Source organism: Temnothorax curvispinosus, unplaced genomic scaffold (genome assembly GCF_003070985.1).
Source record: "Temnothorax curvispinosus isolate PA1 unplaced genomic scaffold, ASM307098v1 QBEX01002643.1, whole genome shotgun sequence".
NCBI lineage: Eukaryota > Metazoa > Arthropoda > Insecta > Hymenoptera > Formicidae > Temnothorax > Temnothorax curvispinosus.
This window is the reverse complement of record NW_020212423.1, coordinates 54,732-74,371: the sequence shown is the minus strand read 5'-3', so window position 1 is coordinate 74,371 and position 19,640 is coordinate 54,732. Positions and strand designations below refer to the sequence as shown.

The window sequence follows — 19,640 nt, the reverse complement described above, 5'->3', positions numbered from 1 at the left end:
AATCACACCTTACGGTCTACTCAAGCACGGCACAAATAATCTTACAATATACAGTATATACGCAGTATATACGAATGATATCATGTGCTGTATGGGAACGAATGAGGAGGGGGTTTTATGTAGAATTAGGTGATTAAGGATAGTTCAAGAACAGATATGTAGAGGTCGGCTATTGTAAAAACATAATAAATACGCGTAAACACTAAACAGTAAACAACATCCCGTATGACCGTTCCCGTTGATCCCGTTACAGCGTTTGCTATTTCAAGTTACAAGTTATAATCCAAGCTACGTTCGATTCTTTTCGACAATTTCACTCGAACATTATCTCATTCTTTCCCTCCGGAAATCCCTTTTTGAGCGTGACGCGAGACGTGACGAAAGTACCGAGATTGAAGAGATTTCCCTCCCCAGTGACGAGGTTAGAAAAGCCGTTAGGAATACTTTGCGTAATATTTAATAATAATGATATCTCATATTTATATTGATATATTAAATTATATAACTATAAATTGTACAGAATATAGCATTATATAATATATTAATGATATTCGATATCAAGATAATGTTACATAATACTGTATTTAATGTGTATTATTAATGTATTAAATGAAATGAAATGTTAATATGTTAATAATATTGTGTGTGTGTGTGTGTGTGTACTGTTAATTTTATATTATTTGATATCCATACTGTGTATTCATATCCTCGAATGCAATATTTTGTGTATCGGAGTTGCGATTTTTTCTAGTCCCACGAATTCTCGTGACCCTTATTGTACTTAATTTTCGCACCTCGTGCGAAAATAAAACTTTCGCGTCTTTTGAACTCGAAAAGAACGCTGAACGAAGAGCGCAAAATTACTGAAATGCGTACAAATCGCGATTGCTTTGAGTTTGGGTTTTGAATTAATTTCCACCGAGGACCTATAATATTATATGACATTACATGTAGTTCTTATCTGCGCGCGCGCGACGTCTCGAGTTTAGATAACGGATATAGAGACAATCGCACACTTGAATGAGCGACAACACATACACGCAAAATGCAATTAAGATTAAGATTCAACTTGAGTTCGTATCAAAATTTCATAGCACGTTACCTTTCACATTTGCGAATAAAATCAATATCTTTCTTTCTCGTTTGTTCAATTCAAGTGTATCAGGATTCTTTAAAAGTAGTCGAGACTATCCTGAACCACACGGGCAAGTTAGCGAACGGCGATATTTGAGATTCGCCATTTCGCTCGCGACCGGAATTGGCATTAAGAGTGCTGGTGCTCTCGTAAAGTAAAACTGTGTAAAAACTAATTGTAAGTAATAAAAACAATTATATCCGAGATTCCCCGCTGGGCTTTCTCTGCTTTGCAATTTATGCCAATGCGCGCAACACGCTAGGATTTATATACTTATTTTTGTTAGTATATACCCTGCTGACGAGTCTGTGATAAGTCTCAACTTTTATCTCTTTGCAGTGACAAACAAAACGCGTTATCAACCGTACTTTCTTATCAATCCTATAAATACGAGAGTACGTCTCACCCGAGTTGCACTCTAATAATAAATGATAACGTTGCCGGTACCTCACACGACTCACGTGCACGTGCGTTTTCCGCGATAAGAATTATAAGAAAATGTTATCGGCGGTAAAGTCCGAGATAGATATGCGCGAGGTGAAGGCTCCGAGGAATATTATCGTGGACTGTGACGCCGGTATCGACGACGCTCTGGCCTTGATCGTTCTCTTAGCTGGTCACACAGACGGGAGAATCCACGTTAAAGCCATCACCTGTGTTAACGGTAACACCAAAGTGGACAATGTCGTGAGAAACGTGTTCAGAACGCTCAACGTATGCAACTGCACGGATGTAAGTTTAATTATCATTCGTTTAGACATCCGATTTACCGGAGAAGGCGAGATTAATAAGATTTGACTATAATATTTATCTTATGCGCTGAGTTTGTCGAGAGAAACGACTGCAGTCTCAAAGAACATCTCAACATTCTTTTAAATATATATTATCGAGTCATTTGTAATTTTATAACAGCGAATCAGCTGACCGTACAATTATATAAAAATATACGTAAATTAATCTGATCATCAATCGCGTAATCACAAGGGTGAAGGACTTAAAGCACTACATGTGAAATTGTTTCATATAGATACCCGTTTATCGAGGAGCGTATTCGCCTCTGCTGGATACTCCAAATGCGAAGGAAACGGCATTGGAGCAGTATCACGGAACTGATGGATTCGGAGATGCGTTTGCCGACGACCCGGACACGAGTAAACTTCAACAAGAGCATGCCGCGTGCGCGTTACACAGAATCACGTCGGAGGATCCAGGTACAACCCAGTACAACCCTCTCTTTTGCTGCAATTAGCTTAATTAATTTAATAACAACTGTTTTATAATTAAGGTAACATTTCCGTGGTCTGCATCGGTCCCCTGACGAACATAGCGATGGCTATGAAACTGTATCCAGAGTTTGCGGACAACGTGAAGGAATTTTTTGTGATGGGTGGAAATTCAACTGGTAATTATTTGTGTTAATTGAATTAGTTCGCAGTCTCGTCATAAATTCGATTGGTAAAGCCTTTAAGCGACACAAAGTTAATAAGATTTGACTTGCATGCATTGTTAATCAACTGAGATAATGTAGTTGACATCGTTTGGCTGTGCATATAGTTATAGTATGTGTATAATTGTGTCACAATGGAATGGGATGATTAGGAAAACTACATTGCCGTATATAATTGCATTATTTAAAATGGGAATAATGAGCGCTCGTGATATTTTTAACGAACTGAAAACATATTATATAGATATAACTGAGCGATTGGTATATTGCTAGATTAAAAAGTTCAGAGGCAAATTATATAATAGAGATAAGAGAAGTGTCTGCAGTGTCAATAAGAAAATGTTATCCATGTGTAAACAAAAGTGTGTAGAGTAACAACAATAAAATATTTTCAAAGCACAGGGTAACATAACTGCGCAAGCGGAATTTAATTTCTACGCGGACCCGGAAAGCGTGCACATCGTACTCAACAGCAACAACAAGCCTCTATGGTTGTTACCATGGGAGTCCTGCTTAGAGACCAGAATTACACATGTACCTACAATTATATTCATAATTATTGTCAATTATTAAAAAATCATTATAAAATAAATATTATATTGTCATTATAGTAATTAATTGTTTAAGTCAACCTTTATTATTAGCACGAATCAATAGTAACTTTTGAAATAAATTTTTCAGGAATGGCGAAGGGACGTGTTAGGCAAAATAGACAAACCCTGCGTACATATGATGAACGCAATCGAGGACAGCAGACGCTCACAAGCGAAGAAGCATTTTCCTTATTATACTATGTGCGATGCTTTCTTAGCCGGAATCGTGTTGATACCTCATATGGCCAAGAATGTCGTCGCATGGCACGCGGACATCGAATTGATCGGCAATAGAACTCGGGGCCAAGTTGTTCTCGATCATCTGTTGTCGAACAAACCGAATGTGAATTTGATACACGGTTTTGATTCGGAGATTTTTAAGAAAATTTTACTGGATGCAGTGAACACGATTCGTGATTAACGGTGACTATCATTCTGTGAAATGTAACTGTCATCGGTGAATAAAAGGATATAAAAGCGAATATACTGTTTCTATCTTGTGTCTGATTTATTATTTGATTATTATTGAATTAATAGGTTTAAGTATTTTTGTATAATTTCCATGTAACATTTAAATATTAATTTTTTCTTTTTAATTAACAGGGAGCAATAACAAACACATGTATAGATGAGAAGAGACTAGAGAATTTATTTTCAAGATCACGTTAAAGAAAACGATATGGATTTAATGGCTCTTGTACCTGATTTTACAACGGCACCACGTATCCAGGTATGCGATCATCATCCAGGAGAAATGCCAAGAAGACAGATTTTTATTCTAATTTCATACTCACTCATTAATATTTACTTGTATGTAGTATTCGAAACTTGTCCAAGTATTAAAATTAGTTTTCGAAATATGTATATATATATTGCATATTACAATATATTGCAATTAATTTATTTTATTTCGAATTGCATTTTAAAATAAAAATATATCGCGTTTATGTAAATTTATCTTTCTTTTTCCTAGATAGAAAATTAGGTGAGAGTGCGATTTTTAATCGGAGTCGGAACGTGTGTATTCCAACTCTCACTTAACTTTCTTCTACCTGATTATTTTAGAAAAAAGCTAAAATTATGAAAGCATAGGTATTTCGAAGTGTTATTCAAAATAAAATAATGTAAATAATTCTTTTCTAATAATTGTTATCGCGTGTCTTTAAACAAATTTGTTACATAATTTAAAAAAAATGTTAATTGTAAAGGAACTGTAAAGGTTTTATATCTTTACATGGACTGGAATAAAAGAATATTTTGGAGATGTCTACAAAAATTGTAATCATTAAATATTAAAGTAATTAAGCGAATATTGTATAGCGTGAACCGCGCGTGGAGCATGTTTGTGAGATGCCGCCGAAGGAGGATTTATTGCTGAAGATAATCCCCGAAAGTTCTCCTTGGTCGAGGCTACGGCGTTGGTTTCTTAGTACACGGATAGCGTCGCGAAAACATCCGTTGACGCTATACTGCCTGAAGAGTACCCAGGCGATCGATTACGAAATCAGTCGACACCTCAAGTCCCATCCCTACATGATCCATCCCTTCAGTTCTTTCAGGTCAGTTTCGAGTTCTTTCCACAAAAAATTACGGACTGAATTAAATAATGAATTAGCTAGATCTATTTCTATCTCGAAACAAAATTAAACCGCCATAATTTCTTATATAGAATATGTTGGGAGTCTGTGATGACGCTGTTTATCGTAGCGGCTCTGTTGGCCACTCCAGTCTTCCTCGCATTTTATTTTGACGAATATGAAAAATGGTATATCTTTAACCTTGCGATCGACGCTGTATTTATGTGTGACATTGTGATCTGGTTCTTTACCGGTTATTATGATTCTAATACACATTTGATAGTTCTGGACCCGAGAATCGTGGCGAGGTAGGAATGCAATAGAACACACTTGGTTTTAATCAGTAAGATCAGTCTGCAATGGAGAAACTTATAGTTTCCAAATTGTCTTGAATCCATTTTTAAATAAAAGAATGGAGATTATGTTGCAAAGCTTTCCTCATATAGAAATCATGTGTTGGACTCAATAATTTAATTCTGCGAACTTAAGTCCATATATATATTTTTTTAAGTTTACTATGAATTCCGAAATCTCTATAGCTCTTATAGCTTTAAGTGACTCCTTTGATCTCCGTTCTTTTTAAAACGCGGATTTGAGAGTTTATTTGGAAAAATGAGAGTTCTTCAAGGATTTATAAGGCGATGATCATCGTAGCAAGTATCTACGGGGTTTCTTCGTTGTGGACATGTTATCAGTACTACCATTGGAATTTCTCATCGTGCTCTTCGAGTCGATGTGGTACTTGGCATCGTTGAACCTGTTGAAGATACTGTGGATTCGAACCGTCATCACTTATTCACGCAGACTCTATTACGTCAGGATTCGTATCCAATTGTAGCTAACTGCGTAATGGAATTCGAAATCTTGCTCACTTGAATGTTAAACATGAAAATTTCAGGTATATCGAGTTAATTTCCATCTGTACAAGGTAGCGAAGATAAGCGTCATCATCGTCGTATGTGTCCACTGGGCCGCTTGCCTGGAGTATTATTTGCCGTTAGCGGTCGCCAAGATAGTCGAGCAAAATGACGCGTTAGTAATCGACAGAATTTACGCATTGTACTCCAAATGGAAAATTTAAACACTTACATCTTATGTTAGCAAAATAATAGCTTGTACATATTTTTTTTGCCTTGTTTCGTTTTCTCCTTTTATTTTACTATTCATCTGTGTTAGTTTCTATTTTTTTAAATCGTTCCTGTTGTTTATATAACACATCTAATGTGTATCAAAGGGATGTTTTCCTCCCGCAATAATCAAATAAAATGCGCGACTAAAAGTATAATAAAAGAACAAAAAATTTGTAGATCATGGATTATTCGATCGTCTTACATGATGAAAAGGAGAACAAAATTTGCGATCTATCTAACATGTGTTAACAGAGCTGTTATCGCCCTGATCGGATCCACGCATTATTTGCACGTCAGCGCCCCAGAGGATATTATATATAATCTAATTCTTTCTGTCCTCGGAATGCTTGGATTTATTTATCTGCTGGGTACGTTTATCACGCTTAATTGGACCAATTTAAAAAGTTTTTCAAAATTAAATATTAATTTAAGTGAAAAATTATATCAATTTAAATACTAATTAATTTAACACAAAATACTATAGACATATTTGGATATCAAAACATGATTTGAAATATTGATTTTTATTTTTATATTACAATCTTGATAAAAATTTCCTGTCTCTTTCATACATAATCTTCAGCGTGACTTTATCCTACCCTTGTACGATGTATCCGAAATCATGTCTCTTTTACTTTAATTTTCGCAATCTTTCTCGTTACGAACGTGTTTTAGCCTAAGATTAAGTACTGTGGTTTCACTAATCGATAAGTTTTTCTTCTCAAAACGGTTATGCAGCGCGACTCTCGCAGTTAATGATGACGTTTCATTCCACCCGCAAGAGACATTTGAAATTAATCCAGCAGCTACAACAGTATATGAGGTACAAGGAATTGCCATATTCATTGCAGCAACGATTGCTGGCCTACTACAATTACCGCAACAAAAAAGGATTCGAGAGGGATAAGATTATTATCAACCACGTATCGCCCTACTTGCGAGAAGTACGTGGTACCTTGAAAAATTTCCCGAGAAATTTATTCCTGAAGAATACAAAAGTGGGACCTCTTATGCGATTACATACCAATGCTTCTGCCAATGATTGTAAAATTATTGCAAAACCATGATCGGAAATCATTTAGTCCGCTGTCGCGTTTTGAACGTCGCTCATGAATTTTCTTTATTACTTCATAAAAAAGATAAATGATACATATACGATTTTTCTGAAATGATATATATGTTCTTATAGAATTGAATCCTTTATCGTTCCAGAAGCTTCTTTTACACAAGTATCGCCGATTGATGAATACCGTGGAGCTGTTTGGATACCTGCCGCAAACAGTGGTGACACAATTGATCGGCGCCGTGCGCTCTGAGATTTTTATGCCAAACGACGCGCTGGTCAAAGCCAGTACACGCGGCGATGCTTTGTACTTCGTCGCCTCCGGCACCGTGGCTGTCTACAACAATGTGGGGAAAGAGGTGAAAGATTTATCTGTCTCGAATTGGATTTCAAACTGTTCAACTGATCAACTGATCAACTTTGACGTTTCCGCAGATTTGCCACTTGGAGGACGGGGCATATTTCGGTGAGCTGGCCCTGTTGATGGAGGATGAGCGCTGGATCGCGAGCGTCGTTGCCGCGGAGAATTGCGAGGTTTACGTATTATCGCGCGGCGACTTTCAATACGCTCTGACGCCGTATCCCGATCTCCTTGCACATTTGCAAAAGGTCGCATTGGCGCGTCCGGAGCAGACGCCGCTGCTCGAGAAGGCCCACGAACTGGACTCGCCAACAATCATGTCCGGGAACGTCAATATCAGCAGCATAAAAGTCAAAAGGAGGGACTAAGCTGTCGACGCGAACGTCGTGAAAGCGTTATTCTCTTTATTTGTCTTTAACTTGTCTTTATTATTATATTAATTGCGTTCATTTTTATAACTTTTCAATAATTTCATCTATTTTACTACTAATTGCGTACAACGGCAGCATTTTTATTATTGCTACGGGAAACAGCCTACTGAGAGTTAATTATTTATTTAACGATTAAAACTTGAACAAAATATTATCAAACTCTTTTCGCTGTTGTAACAAATCAACAATTAACAATAATCGCTCGGCACTGAAATGAGTAATCTCATTAGTTTTTTAACCGTTAACGGATAGCAGACCTCGAAGGTTTACGGCGCGAGGACTGCATTTAATTTTTCGACCATAAAAACAAGTTTTATGTTACCCCTTTTATATGGATTATCTCCGACCTGATCAGAAGCGGCGAATCTTTCGTTTTTGTGGGTTCCTGTACGACTGCTGATACACAGACATGAGCCGCCAGTGCTCGGGGTAATCGGCATCCCGACAGCCGCTCACCACGCTGAATGGCGGTGCCAAAGTGTCAATGCAGAAGGCGCGTCTCGCGAATGGGGTTCTCGGCCGCGGCACCGTCATTCTCATCGGTGGTAATCCATTCCTGCGCGCCGCCACATCATCGCCCGTTGTCGACCAGCGTTTTTCCTCGAGACCGAGGGCGGCACCCACCGCAGACCGGATCAGTCTCGGATCTCTTCTTCGCCGCTCGAATTCCGTTTCCGTTTCGCCCGCGCCGTCACGACAGGCCGCGCATTTGCGTTCGGTGATGCGCGGCACAGAATTCGACCTCGATGGCTTCTCACATCGCCGTTCACCACGGAGTTCTACGATCGAATTTATTATTGTTATTTAATTTCTCGCTTGAAACATGTGTAAAATGCTTTCCTACAAGCATCACAGTAACAAAATATATATAAATAATATATTATGAATTATAATAAATTAATACATAAATTCAACATTAGCAACAATGTTAAAAAGAGAAATACATTTCTTTAATTTAGATAATCAATGATTACGTAATATAATATAGTAGTTCAATTTATAATGAATACGATTAATAATTAATAATTTAGTTTTATAGGAAGTTAATTGTAATTAAATTACAATATAAATTATAGGTAAATCAACAGAAAGTGCATATACGTAAAGGATAATTTTCTAAAGAGCAAATAAAGTATTACTTGAATCGACTAACCGCGATTGAACATTCTCTTCCTCCAAAACTGTCCGAAAATGCTCGATTACGCCGTTTAAGAGTTCTTTCTTTTCCGTGTTACATATATTATTCCTCACCGTTGCAGGAACGATCGCAGCAGCATTGATTCCTCCTCGAGTCTGTCTCCGCCTGGTCCCGCCTCGCACAACTGCACTTGTCCTTCTCCCCGCTACAAGACAGAAGCTCGCGATTTTTCGGCACCGACGTGTGCTGGATCATGGCAAAAATCGCCGGGGCCGTGCCGCCCTCGGAACCGTCGATATGCGTCGGTCTTCGCGGCTCGTACACCGGGTCTCTCGGCGTCTCCCAGCAGATTGCCAGGTCCATTCGGGTTTCCGGTTTCTTGCAGCCGAGCGCGGGTCCGAACAAGCGGTTCTCCATCCTCGTCGTAGGATTCGCACGATCCGGATTCCACTTTGCGTCCCGTTCGCAACTGGGTGAACAAACGCGACATCCTTTCCTGAAGACGGAATCGTCCACTCGATCTGGAAGCGGTTGGTGCTGCAGGTTCTCCGCGTGCAATCTCTTCGCCAGGGCGAATTTGTCAACGCAGGAAGTGATCTCTGGAGCGAAAGAAGGTTCTTTTATATTAATATTAGAATTACATTAAAAGAATCACAAATAGGAATACTTGTCTGATATATAACTATTTAATTCTTTATTAATTAATTCCATTTAATTGTAATAACTCTAATAGTAATAACTCATTGCCATTCAAACAATCCCGAGCGTTTTGGTCTTTCTACTTCGGACTGTCTTTTCAGGAGATGAGATCTCAGGAGAAAAAGAAGAAAAGAAAAAAAAGTCTTATACGTCACCATTCTTCGGTTCGTCTTCCTCGGAGGTCATATGGAACTTGAGACATTCAGGTGTATGTCTTCTCGGAGAGAAGGTCGTCCGCTTTTCCGAGGCGTGCTCGGATCGACAACGTTTGCGGGGGTCGTCGCTCTTACGGACGATCGATTTAGCGCGACAGCGAGCGCAACACTCGTGCGATTCCATATTCACTCGCCGGTCCACTACTTTATCTTTTACATAACGGACACGCGATTGATTATTAATGAGCAGTTGGGAGGGACAGAGGCGCGTCCCCGAGACACATCTTCCAGCGGGAGTAGCTCGGAGGGAGGCTCGACAGGAATCGCCGTTGCCACTTACCGTTGTTCTCCATTTTTGGACACTATCCGGAGAATACCTGAGCACCACCATAGGAATGCCTCGATCACGGGATGCTTTACTCCCACTCTCTCGACGCCGGTTTCCCTGACGACATGATAATTCGATAGCAAGTTCGCTATAGTTACTACCGAATACTTGCATATTTGTACTTATTATTATCCTTATCATTGTTGTCAATAATAATTATATCATCCTATTAGTATCCCATAACGGGATTTAGGGACAAGAGGCATGATTGAGAGAATGCTTTAAATCCATTTGTTCCGACGCGCGAGGAACAAATGGGATTGCGAGAGTAATTGAAGGAATGATTTTGGAGATTTCAGCTTCATTTCCTGGGACCCACACGCGTGTTCGAAATCTATTAACTCTTGTCTATTCATCACGCATCCTACGCTCGCGCATGAATTCACGTCACGTAAACGTAACGCGGAAAATCGAGAGGCTCTGGGGAAACACCGATGACGCCTTCTCGAAATTACGTATTTCTAGAATCTAGATCGATGCGAAATGTTGATCACCCTGTGTACTTGCAGACCGAGGATGTGGAAATGCAAAACATCTCATGAATATTATGAATATCATTATCACGCAACGCATATTTTGCAAAAAAGCGCTTCTTGCTTAATTATATAGGCACGATTAAAACGGGAGAGGGAATGAAGGACAGACGCGGACGACGTGTTTGTATTTATAGCGGCGAATCTGTGAATGCCTGGATCATTGCCATTCTCCCTTCCACTTCGGAAGAAAACCTTGAAGCGCGACTCGAAATCGCCAGCACATAGCTAATACATAAGTACACGCGACAGTCGTAAACTAATGCTCGTCCGATTCTCTTCCGTTTCTCTATAACTCTATATTACTGATAAAATATTAGTGATGCCACGAAGTAGGATAAACAGCGAGGTGCTACGATTAAATGTCAAGTAAGTATTTTGCTGAAAATTTGAAAATAACTCGGTTACGTTAATCGTTCTTTCCTTATACCCTCTTTCAAGAAAGAACGATTTTAACGTATGTATGTATGTATACATAATGTATTATTTATTATTATAATGAATTATAATTGAAATTACAGCATTCAACACTTTGATAATAACAAAAATATAGCAAGAGTTAACAATTAGAAATATTAATACACTTGTTCCTTTCTTTCAGGATCAAGATTGCATTCGTTAATATGAAAAACAACTCGTCCAATCATCCCATTAGTTAATCCTAAGTTAGTAAATCAAAGAGACTGGAACTTACAAAAAGATTCCAAAAGGAGATAAGAAGAATTTGCCGCGAGTGTTAATAGCTCGCCGGACGGACTGAGCGTGCGTAGCTTTAATTACGGCAACGATCGTACGTTTTCCCAACGTGACACGAAACGGCTGGGGCCCATTGGGGAAACCACGCGGCCATGATAAACGTCGTAGCGGCGATCGTGACGTGAGGAAGGATGAATCAGTTGCGGCCCGCGGCAGCGAGACCACTAAGTAAATCGTCGGAGAACGTCGAGCTACTCGTGCCGGACAGTCCGCATCGCGAATCCTTTGTTCGTTCCGTGAAGACGGAGAGGACACCTGCTCCTAGGTCTTTTTAATTACGGTGAGTGAGTAATATAATACTGAAAATAAAAGAATAACAAACTTTGTGTAAAATTTGACTGCTAAAGGGTGAGCGAGTGACCATGTTCGATTACGTACTTTAAAACACTTGTTGAGCGATCAATGGTAACGGAAAAAAGAATAGAAGCGGTAAAGTATAATTACAAAGGATGTAATTACAAAGAATGCAAGCTAAAAGATGAAAAAGAAGAAAATTACAAAGTGACTTGTTGGATTTAAAAAACATGCGAATTTTATATGACAATCAGTCGCGATTAATGGTAACAGATGTCAGAGATAAATGTGGTAGTGCGATACAACGCGTGAAACGTTCAATCGATTTGAGGTCCATTTGCGGACCTTCGATCGCGATAACAAACATATTCTCAGATACATATAGAACGGTATTATTGCTCTTTCGAGCAATAATAAAGCGAATGAACGAAATATGAAAATGTGCACGCTATTCCATAGGTAATCTTATCAACCGGGGTCTCCTGCGGTTCACCAACATGAACGGAAGCAAGAAGCCGGACGGCGATGAGATACTGTATCTGGACGAAGTCCACGACGAGACGTTGAGACCCCTGACATCTACTAACTCGGAGGTAGCAATTCCGTCCATTGGTCTGCGCGCCGACTTTGTTTCGAAGACCGATGGAGATCTCGCGGACAATTCGCGATCCCGGAGGCCGTCGTTCGTCGAAACGGAGATCGACGAACATGATGAGAAGCTGGGTAAAAAGCCGATGCCGCCGATCGGCTTCGACAACAGAAACGGACCGGAATTTCTCTCGGAACCACAATCCGGCTGGGCCAGCACAATCTTTCCATCGCCTGCGACAGCCGTGCAGGTCATTACTCCTGACGTGAACGTCTACCAGCACAAAAAGACTCTGGCCCAAGGTATGATGGATCTGGCGTTGTTGTCCGCAAACGCGAATCAGATGCGCTACGTTCTCCAGACGGACGGCCGGCATCCGTACTTCTATCCGTCGCTCGTCATGATTAGCATGAGTCTGTTCCTGCAAATCGCCGTAGGCATTGGTCTTATATGGAACAGCGTCTACAACGTCAAGGAGCACGAACAAATGTGCAAGGCAAACAAGGCCAACAACTGGACGGTCATCGGCATCTTCCTCGTCACGATACTCAACGTCTTCATCTCGTCGTTCGGTGTTGTCGATCAAACAGTTACCGTCACAACATAACAATTTCTTATTTTTCTTTTTGCTTTTGATGCGCTCTCTCCCCCCCCCCTCTCTCTCTCTTAACGATACGCAAAGTGAACGACCAGATAAAAATATCTCCGTTGTTTTTTAAGTAATACCAACACACAAGTTTAATTTAATTGCATATAGAACCTTTATAACGTGTTTCTGTTCGGTATTCTATTATCTTAATGCATATTGATCATCAGATACCGCATTCGATACCGAAAAAGATTTTAAAATGTTATTTTTACTTTCAGGATTTCTCATTGCAATCATATTGCTTTATGTAAGAAGTGAGAAGTCACGTCAATCTTACACACGTGCTTCTTTAAATATTTTCTCATCGCTAGCATGAAAAACGACGAAGATATTTTCGATTCTTAAGTGGCTCATTCTACACCCTATACGCTTACATCATTGTAAATTATATTCATTTATTTATGTAAAACTCGTCAGACACATAAATAATTTATAGTAATAATTTATTTATGTGTTACATTATAGTAATAATTTTTTTATTTCAAAATAATAATAAGTAATGAAATGTTTACTGCAATAATAAATAATTCTTTTTTACGTGATATTATGCATTTGTAAAATAATAATATAAAATGAGAATATATAATAACATATTGTTAAACGCGAACGACAGATGGTATCAACTTCAACATTCCCTTCAACTCGTCGGCCACGTGCTTTTTGTTTCGTTGGAAATTTTCCTTTTCGCGATCCTGGCGCTCATTCAAATCGTCCAACCAGCTCTGGGCCTCCGCGTTATTACATTGACTTCTGTGCGCGCGAGACGGGCAATTGAAGGCCGAGTTTCTGGAATCACCATCGTCCACTGTCTTCTCGGATGTAAAAATTCCCAGTTTGTCTCTAATTACGTGACGTAACAACGAGCTGAACGCGACGAGTTCCCGCATACAGATTACTCTTGGATTCGATTCCATAGATCTTTTGTGCTCCTGAATCACTGTAGCCTGCAATGCACATCGTTGCAGTCATGTCGCAATTAATATAACGTTGCCAGAAGCTTTGTGGTTCACTATATGTATAAAAATAAGTCTATTCCTCAGATACTCGCGTCGAGTTAAATTGATCCAGACAATTTTTTTCTGTTTTTTTTTTTATCATAAAGAAAATTGGAAAAGATTATTACAAATATTTTTTTGTGTTCAGGAGATAATTGATATTTTCTACAATAGCAAATTTTTCTGCAAATCGATTTAAAGCAAGTGTGCAAATGTGGAAGTAAAATAAATGGAAATAAATATTTTTGCATTGTTTCTTTCTTTACCAAATAAGTGATGAATAATGCAATTTTTCCTCACTTTCTTATATTTTATTAGAGGAAGAATAAAACAATTTACATCACGATTAATGCGAAGAACTTATTTTCTGTCTCTCAATTTAACTTGAGACAAATCTCTTTTGTCAAAATTCTCTCTTTCTTTCTCTCTTACTCTCTATGAAGTTCTTCCAGGAAATCTTTATTGTTTAATGAATGCTTTTCGAGTGTCTGCGATTGCGATATCTGAGATAAGTTTATAACGGAATCGGGAATATATATAGTTTGAATATAGAACCCCCCGCTTCGTAATTAAGATAAATAAATTATAATATTGTATATATATATAAAATAGATGTATATTATATAATCTATTGTGATGTCGAAAATAAGTTTGTATCGCGAAAACGAAGAATCTATGTTTTCTATCCATTTCATTTGGATTTGGAAGATTTATTTATCTTTAATTACGAAGCGGGGGGTTCTATATTCAGAACTATATATATTCCCGATTCCGTTATAAACTTATCTCAGATATCGCAATCGCAGACACTATATACATATATATATATAGAAAGAGAGAGAGAAAAAAAGAGCTTTCGGGAAAACTCGACGCGAGGTACCCGCGTGACTGTTCACTTTACGTCTGACATCTTTCAAGATTTACCATCCATTCGAAGAATATATGCCGCTTTTGCAACCACTTGGCGCGCATGTCGAGCAGGATCCCGACCTCGCGGAATTCTCGTAACAATCGCCGATCCTTCTCGAAGCTCGCGCCTCCTCCATCATTGAGGACGCGCGTCCTCGCGAGGCGTTTCGTTAACGCTAATTCGGATACGCTCAAATGTGGCAGACCACTCACGTCGAGGCTCGCCGCGTGCACTTTGGATATCAACTTAGCCCGCTCGCAGGCCACGTCACTGATCTCTCGCAAGTTTAGATTTACCGTGGCGTTTAGGTGCAGGATACTGCCGAATTCGGCGCTCGTTGATAACGGCCGATCGATCGTTACGGTACGTAACGACGGAGACTGAGTAGAACGATGAACGATCGAAAACAAAAGTAGAATGTAAAAAATATGTTGATGATCAGACAAATATGATTTTATTTGAGGGAAGTAAAATAAGAACGCTCGAATGCATGCACGATGAGTTAATGGTAGATTCAGATCAAGCTAGCAAAGTGAACGAACGAGCACGAACGACCATTTACGAAGGACGACTGAAGCTTGCGTTTTTCCTTCAATACACGAATAAATAAAGAAAAAACGCGCGGAAAAATAACAAGTTATACGAACTGATTTTCTTCAGCTGTACCGCAAAAAATCCCGAAATTTTATTCTACCTTTGATCCGCTATTTTCCATTTCCATTTCCATCTATCCAGCTTAAAAAATAGATTTATACTCATAATCGTATTTATGCTAAAAATTTCGATACTAACTTTTGGGGGATCTTCACGGGAGCATTCAGCACCCAAGACCCCATCGGCTAGTTTCGCTCGAAGAATGGCAGTCAGAACGTCCTGCGTTCCCAGTAACCAAGCTAAAGTTATCAACGCGTCCCTGTTGCGTTCGCCGTCTTGCGACAAGCCGTAAAACTCGATCACCGGGTACTGCAAGAAGGCGAGGTGCAACTTGACCGCCGTCGACGCGTCTGGAATTAAAAAGTATTTTACAAACCGTTTCATACAAGTTTAAATCTATTTTTTTTCTACAAAGCACCAATATAAAAGATTGTATAAGTAATTGAAAATATTTTTCTTTCATTGAAATATGTATTTAATATTTTTATTAACTTTGCGCGATGTTTTTCGACTTTGCGACAAGCGCGTGTATAGGTAACAACTTCTTTTCTGAAAAAGCACTATACCCTATGTGTGCTACGCTAAATTAAGAGATCGCATATCTCTTTTCTTTCTTAAACGCCGACAATAAGAGCACGTTTACTCCTTAATTATAGCAATTACGTAAACATACATACATATATATACACTATACAGTGTACTTAATCGTAAAACTAAATAACGTGCATGTTTCTCGTAAAAAGCGAGCAATCCGAACCGCGGATCTCGAGGACGATCTACAGTGCACGCAGGATGCAAATCGGTTGAAACGAACCGTAATCTCGGAAATCTACGTCGCCTCGCTTCTCTCCCGCGGCGTGATAGCTCAGCACGCGCAGGGTATTCCACAGAGTCTCGGCCTACGCACAAAACACGATCTCGCTTGTCAAATTCGTCAGATTAGGTTAGGTTAGGTTAGTGGGAGCGCATTCGAATCTCCGACACCGCTCCGTAGTCCGTAGTCGATACTCACGACACTCTCGTCCGGAACGTTACGTTTGGCCAGCCTCAGGTGCTCGGGCGTTAAACCTACGTTTATCAACGAATTAAGGTATCCACACAACGCTGACAACGCGTCTCTCGCGTCGGACATGACGCCGTCTCGCTCAGCCGTCTGCCGTTTGCCGCCACTCCGCCAGTCGCCGAGTCGCCCAGAGTCCAGAGTCGCCGCGAGAAAAGACCCGCGCCGCGCCGCGCGCGATCGTTAAGGTCGAAGGTCCAAGTAATGTTGCTTTTACTTTTCACTTCAATAAAATAGAATTTGCTTCGATTAAATTAAGATACAAATATGAAAAAAAAAAAATAAAAAAGGAAAAACTGTTGCATCTTGCCCCGCACTTGGGTACGCCCAAGGCGGACAAGGACAAGGGTCCCCCGGCTCCCCTACCGTCGCGTCGTCGCGGATGCGATGGAGACGGAAAAAATGTTTGGTCCCGATATGTGCGTCTCGCTTTTCCGCGTCACGGTTCGCGCGGTCAGTCGTCAGTGGTCAATCGCGCGGATCGCGCCGCGCGCGCGGTCAGTTCTATTACTCCTTCCCCGTTGCTCCTTCATCGTTCCTCTCCGGTCTCCGGTCTCCCTTCCCCGGGGCCCGGAGCCAGCGCGCCGGTTGCCGGAAGCGAGCAAGCGAGTCAGCTTTATCTCCGTCTCTCTTTCTCGCCTGTCGCCTATATTCGCGGCGGAGGTGTTCTGCGTTCTTCGAGGATCTTGAGAGAGTTAGTCGAGTTGTAGCAGTATACTGCCACAACTGACCGATCAGTCACCGAAGAGTCACGAAGAGTCAGTCGGTCACTGTCGGTCAGTCAGTCAGTTGAGTGCGGGCTACGAGCTGCGAGCGGTCGCATTTACTCGCACTTCGCACTGCGGATCGTCGTCAATCGTCGAGTGGCGTGGCTCGCGAGAATCTTCATCCGTTGTCCAAGTCTGCGGCGCGCTTTTGAGATGACATCGAGCGCTCTTCTCTCCAAGTGGATCGTATACCTGGCGCTCGTTCTGGTGAGGGACTGTCATCAGGGTCACCATGCAAATACGACTGCAACCTTGCGATTGCATTCAAAATTAATCCTGGATTTAGCCCTTTATAGGAAATTAGCCCGCCGACCATTCATCTACTCTACTTGTACTTGGACGAACTATTTATTCGCATACATTTCTATTTGCCTTTCTCCGAGAATTCTTACATCGTTATACTCACTGGATGTTTACTCCAGTTTTACTCCAGGTTTACTCGATGCATGGGACTTATACGCGTGCGGCGCGTGGAAGCCGAGCAAGTCGCATGCCATGTCGGTTGAAAGACGCAGAACCGTGTTCCGCGTATCCGCGGATAACAGTACGATATACATATATGCGCACTAAAAGCGAGTGGACAACTTTATTGCGGAGTTTAATATATATCACCCATGTGGTTACATTATCTCTGTCTCAATCCTATCGCGGACGCAGCGGAATAACCGACCAGTTTTTAAGAATAATTATAATATATAATGACAATCGGACAATCGGACATTTCGAAGCCGACGCGTGCGTTGTCGTCTTGTCGCCTGCCTTCAGAAAATTCCTTCCCTTCTTCCTCTATTCTATACAAATATTTGTTTCTAAATTCTTCTCTCGTGTCTCTTCTCACGGATTATCAGTCATTGAGTCATCCACATTTCATTTTTATCTCACGCGAGCTCCTTTCTTCCTAGAACATAAAGTGTTTTACGTTTTTTTCCACTTTACTAATCTGACAAGGCTTCCCAACAATGTGCACATTTAAATAACACGTTTCGGAAGCGTCGTGAGTTGTGAGTTGTGTTGATGCGACTGCGAGTTGTGACACACATATGTATCGAATGCACGGCAGTGCGATAATAAAGTGATGACAGGTGGCTGCAGCCACCTAGCCACCTGGATATCGCGGTGACCCGCTTCGCTGGGAGGAATCCAATCGCGAATCAAGATGCAAATACATCGCGAAACTGCGTTACGATATAGTTTTCCACATTTAGAACCGACGGCGTGCATTTCGCGATTTTCACGGAATTCCCCTTTCGTAAACAGATATCCGCCAGTGATCGATTGTCCAAATGTTTTCGACGGAATTTTTATAGTCCACGGCCCGCGCGGAGATTCCCTCGCATTACATTATCTCGTTCGCGCATGTAACAGGATCGCATGCCGCCTCTCAGCCTTGGTATAGAATACAAATAAAATGATTTATCTATCTCTTATCGCCCTCGCGAACACGCTCGCGCGCAACGCGATTCACATCGCCGCGCCGCGCGCGCCGGGGAGCGGGGAAGACGGGTCTTTCCCAAGCGTGCACGCCGCGCGCACGCGCTAGCGCGCGCGGACTTCGCGGAAAATGGCTTATTTTTAGAGAAGGAAAAGTCCCCGACTTTGTGTTTACTCCTTTTTCGTTCGGCAGGTGTACCAGACGGCGCGACTAGTCCAAGGACATCCTCACGTTTCCTCCTCAACGGTATCGCCGAACGGTTTCGCAAAGTTGTCGTCGCCCGCCGGAAGTTCCTCGACGCAGGACCCGCCGTTTACGATTTTAAAATTGATCGAGGCGGCGTACAAGAACCACGAATTGATACCACCGCAACAGTGGTCGCAGCGGCCCGACGACGGCGACCACGGCGACGACGGTGACGACCGAGGGGTCGGACGAACGCAATGGCGGGACACTTTGGAGCAGCAGGAGTCTTCGAACGACGGAATGACGCAATATAGAAAAAGGATGTTGCTGCAAGGCATGTTTACCTTGTACAAATATCGACTCCGACTCGCGTGATCAATATTCTTTTTCAACAACCCTCGGGGAAACGATTCAATATTATGTATACTTAATGTATACTTAGGTGGTTTTAGACGTTAACGCAATCTAATTGTAACTTGTAACATATCTACATAAAGTGCGTTTTCCTCTGTGAAACGGCAAACGACTTACGAAATACGAAAACGTCAGCGCGCGCGTATAATGAATCTCGTGCGGTGAAAGATTTGTCGCCTATTTCTTATTCGTAATAAATATTGCTGATTTTGAAATGAGGTACGTTTCACTGTTGCAGTGTCGAGCACGACCACGTCGATGCATCGAAACTTGGACGAGATCGT

General features: G+C 40.9%; 7 protein-coding genes across 8 annotated transcripts in view; 4 read left to right on the top strand and 3 right to left on the bottom strand.

Moving 5' to 3' along the window:
- The first annotated feature begins 40 nt into the window (after nucleotides 1-40).
- On the top strand, nucleotides 41-4,437 carry LOC112451822 (inosine-uridine preferring nucleoside hydrolase-like). 2 transcript variants are annotated; one of them, XM_025011721.1, is made up of 7 exons: nucleotides 41-421; nucleotides 1,475-1,867; nucleotides 2,163-2,346; nucleotides 2,421-2,537; nucleotides 2,980-3,116; nucleotides 3,264-3,598; nucleotides 3,779-4,437. In XM_025011721.1, exons 2-6 carry the CDS (start codon nucleotides 1,634-1,636, stop codon nucleotides 3,594-3,596), a joined length of 1,005 nt encoding a protein of 334 aa, XP_024867489.1. In that variant the 5' UTR covers nucleotides 41-421; nucleotides 1,475-1,633; the 3' UTR covers nucleotides 3,597-3,598; nucleotides 3,779-4,437. The 2 variants fall into 2 exon arrangements, with proteins under 2 accessions (XP_024867489.1, XP_024867487.1); XM_025011719.1 differs by lacking the exon at nucleotides 41-421 and adding an exon at nucleotides 647-1,312.
- Nucleotides 4,438-4,442: 5 nt separating this feature from the next.
- Nucleotides 4,443-7,705, top strand: LOC112451827 (potassium/sodium hyperpolarization-activated cyclic nucleotide-gated channel 1-like). The gene is made up of 8 exons (XM_025011726.1): nucleotides 4,443-4,734; nucleotides 4,845-5,060; nucleotides 5,407-5,566; nucleotides 5,651-5,784; nucleotides 6,060-6,250; nucleotides 6,621-6,826; nucleotides 7,095-7,304; nucleotides 7,381-7,705. The coding sequence occupies exons 1-8, from the start codon at nucleotides 4,526-4,528 to the stop codon at nucleotides 7,672-7,674; spliced, it is 1,620 nt and encodes a 539-aa protein (XP_024867494.1). The 5' UTR covers nucleotides 4,443-4,525; the 3' UTR covers nucleotides 7,675-7,705.
- Nucleotides 7,706-7,735: 30 nt separating this feature from the next.
- Nucleotides 7,736-16,644, bottom strand: LOC112451821. The gene is made up of 6 exons (XM_025011718.1): nucleotides 16,510-16,644; nucleotides 16,312-16,396; nucleotides 15,636-15,847; nucleotides 9,730-10,174; nucleotides 8,989-9,474; nucleotides 7,736-8,516 (listed from the first exon to the last, which is right to left on the bottom strand). The coding sequence occupies exons 1-6, from the start codon at nucleotides 16,627-16,629 to the stop codon at nucleotides 8,089-8,091; spliced, it is 1,776 nt and encodes a 591-aa protein (XP_024867486.1). The 5' UTR covers nucleotides 16,630-16,644; the 3' UTR covers nucleotides 7,736-8,088.
- On the top strand, nucleotides 10,253-13,381 carry LOC112451823. The gene is made up of 3 exons (XM_025011722.1): nucleotides 10,253-11,019; nucleotides 11,252-11,686; nucleotides 12,160-13,381. Exon 3 carries the CDS (start codon nucleotides 12,198-12,200, stop codon nucleotides 12,894-12,896), a length of 699 nt encoding a protein of 232 aa, XP_024867490.1. The 5' UTR covers nucleotides 10,253-11,019; nucleotides 11,252-11,686; nucleotides 12,160-12,197; the 3' UTR covers nucleotides 12,897-13,381.
- On the bottom strand, nucleotides 13,458-14,824 carry LOC112451825. The gene has a single exon (XM_025011724.1). The coding sequence runs from the start codon at nucleotides 13,850-13,852 to the stop codon at nucleotides 13,535-13,537; it is 318 nt and encodes a 105-aa protein (XP_024867492.1). The 5' UTR covers nucleotides 13,853-14,824; the 3' UTR covers nucleotides 13,458-13,534.
- Nucleotides 16,645-16,745: 101 nt separating the features above from the next.
- Nucleotides 16,746-19,640, top strand: part of LOC112451828 — a 3,055-nt gene continuing 160 nt past the window's right edge. The window contains exons 1-3 of the mRNA XM_025011728.1: nucleotides 16,746-17,531; nucleotides 18,949-19,276; nucleotides 19,595-19,638. Of these exons, the coding sequence (XP_024867496.1) occupies nucleotides 17,478-17,531; nucleotides 18,949-19,276; nucleotides 19,595-19,638 (426 nt within the window). The 5' untranslated portion in view covers nucleotides 16,746-17,477. The remainder of the gene's footprint in view (nucleotides 17,532-18,948; nucleotides 19,277-19,594; nucleotides 19,639-19,640) is intronic.
- LOC112451826 (CDC42 small effector protein homolog) overlaps nucleotides 17,546-19,640 on the bottom strand; it is a 5,548-nt gene continuing 3,453 nt past the window's right edge. The window contains exon 3 of the transcript XR_003040423.1: nucleotides 17,546-18,222. The gene's annotated coding sequence lies outside the window, so the exon portion shown is untranslated. The remainder of the gene's footprint in view (nucleotides 18,223-19,640) is intronic.

Excerpts from the sequence above, each read along its gene's own strand:
- LOC112451822 (XM_025011721.1), top strand. The coding sequence starts at position 1,634 with ATGTTATCGGCGGTAAAGTCCGAGATAGATATGCGCGAGGTGAAGGCT. Across the intron at positions 1,868-2,162 it reads ACGTATGCAACTGCACGGAT|ATACCCGTTTATCGAGGAGC; the intron begins GTAAGTTTAATT and ends TGTTTCATATAG. Across the intron at positions 2,347-2,420 it reads AATCACGTCGGAGGATCCAG|GTAACATTTCCGTGGTCTGC; the intron begins GTACAACCCAGT and ends TTTATAATTAAG.
- LOC112451827 (XM_025011726.1), top strand. The coding sequence starts at position 4,526 with ATGCCGCCGAAGGAGGATTTATTGCTGAAGATAATCCCCGAAAGTTCT. Across the intron at positions 5,061-5,406 it reads GACCCGAGAATCGTGGCGAG|CAAGTATCTACGGGGTTTCT; the intron begins GTAGGAATGCAA and ends TGATCATCGTAG. Across the intron at positions 5,567-5,650 it reads ATTCACGCAGACTCTATTAC|GTATATCGAGTTAATTTCCA; the intron begins GTCAGGATTCGT and ends TGAAAATTTCAG.
- LOC112451823 (XM_025011722.1), top strand. The coding sequence starts at position 12,198 with ATGAACGGAAGCAAGAAGCCGGACGGCGATGAGATACTGTATCTGGAC.
- LOC112451825 (XM_025011724.1), bottom strand. The coding sequence starts at position 13,852 with ATGGAATCGAATCCAAGAGTAATCTGTATGCGGGAACTCGTCGCGTTC.
- LOC112451821 (XM_025011718.1), bottom strand. The coding sequence starts at position 16,629 with ATGTCCGACGCGAGAGACGCGTTGTCAGCGTTGTGTGGATACCTTAAT. Across the intron at positions 16,397-16,509 it reads ACGTTCCGGACGAGAGTGTC|GCCGAGACTCTGTGGAATAC; the intron begins GTGAGTATCGAC and ends TTTTGTGCGTAG. Across the intron at positions 10,175-15,635 it reads CCCGTGAAGATCCCCCAAAA|GGAAACCGGCGTCGAGAGAG; the intron begins GTTAGTATCGAA and ends TCATGTCGTCAG.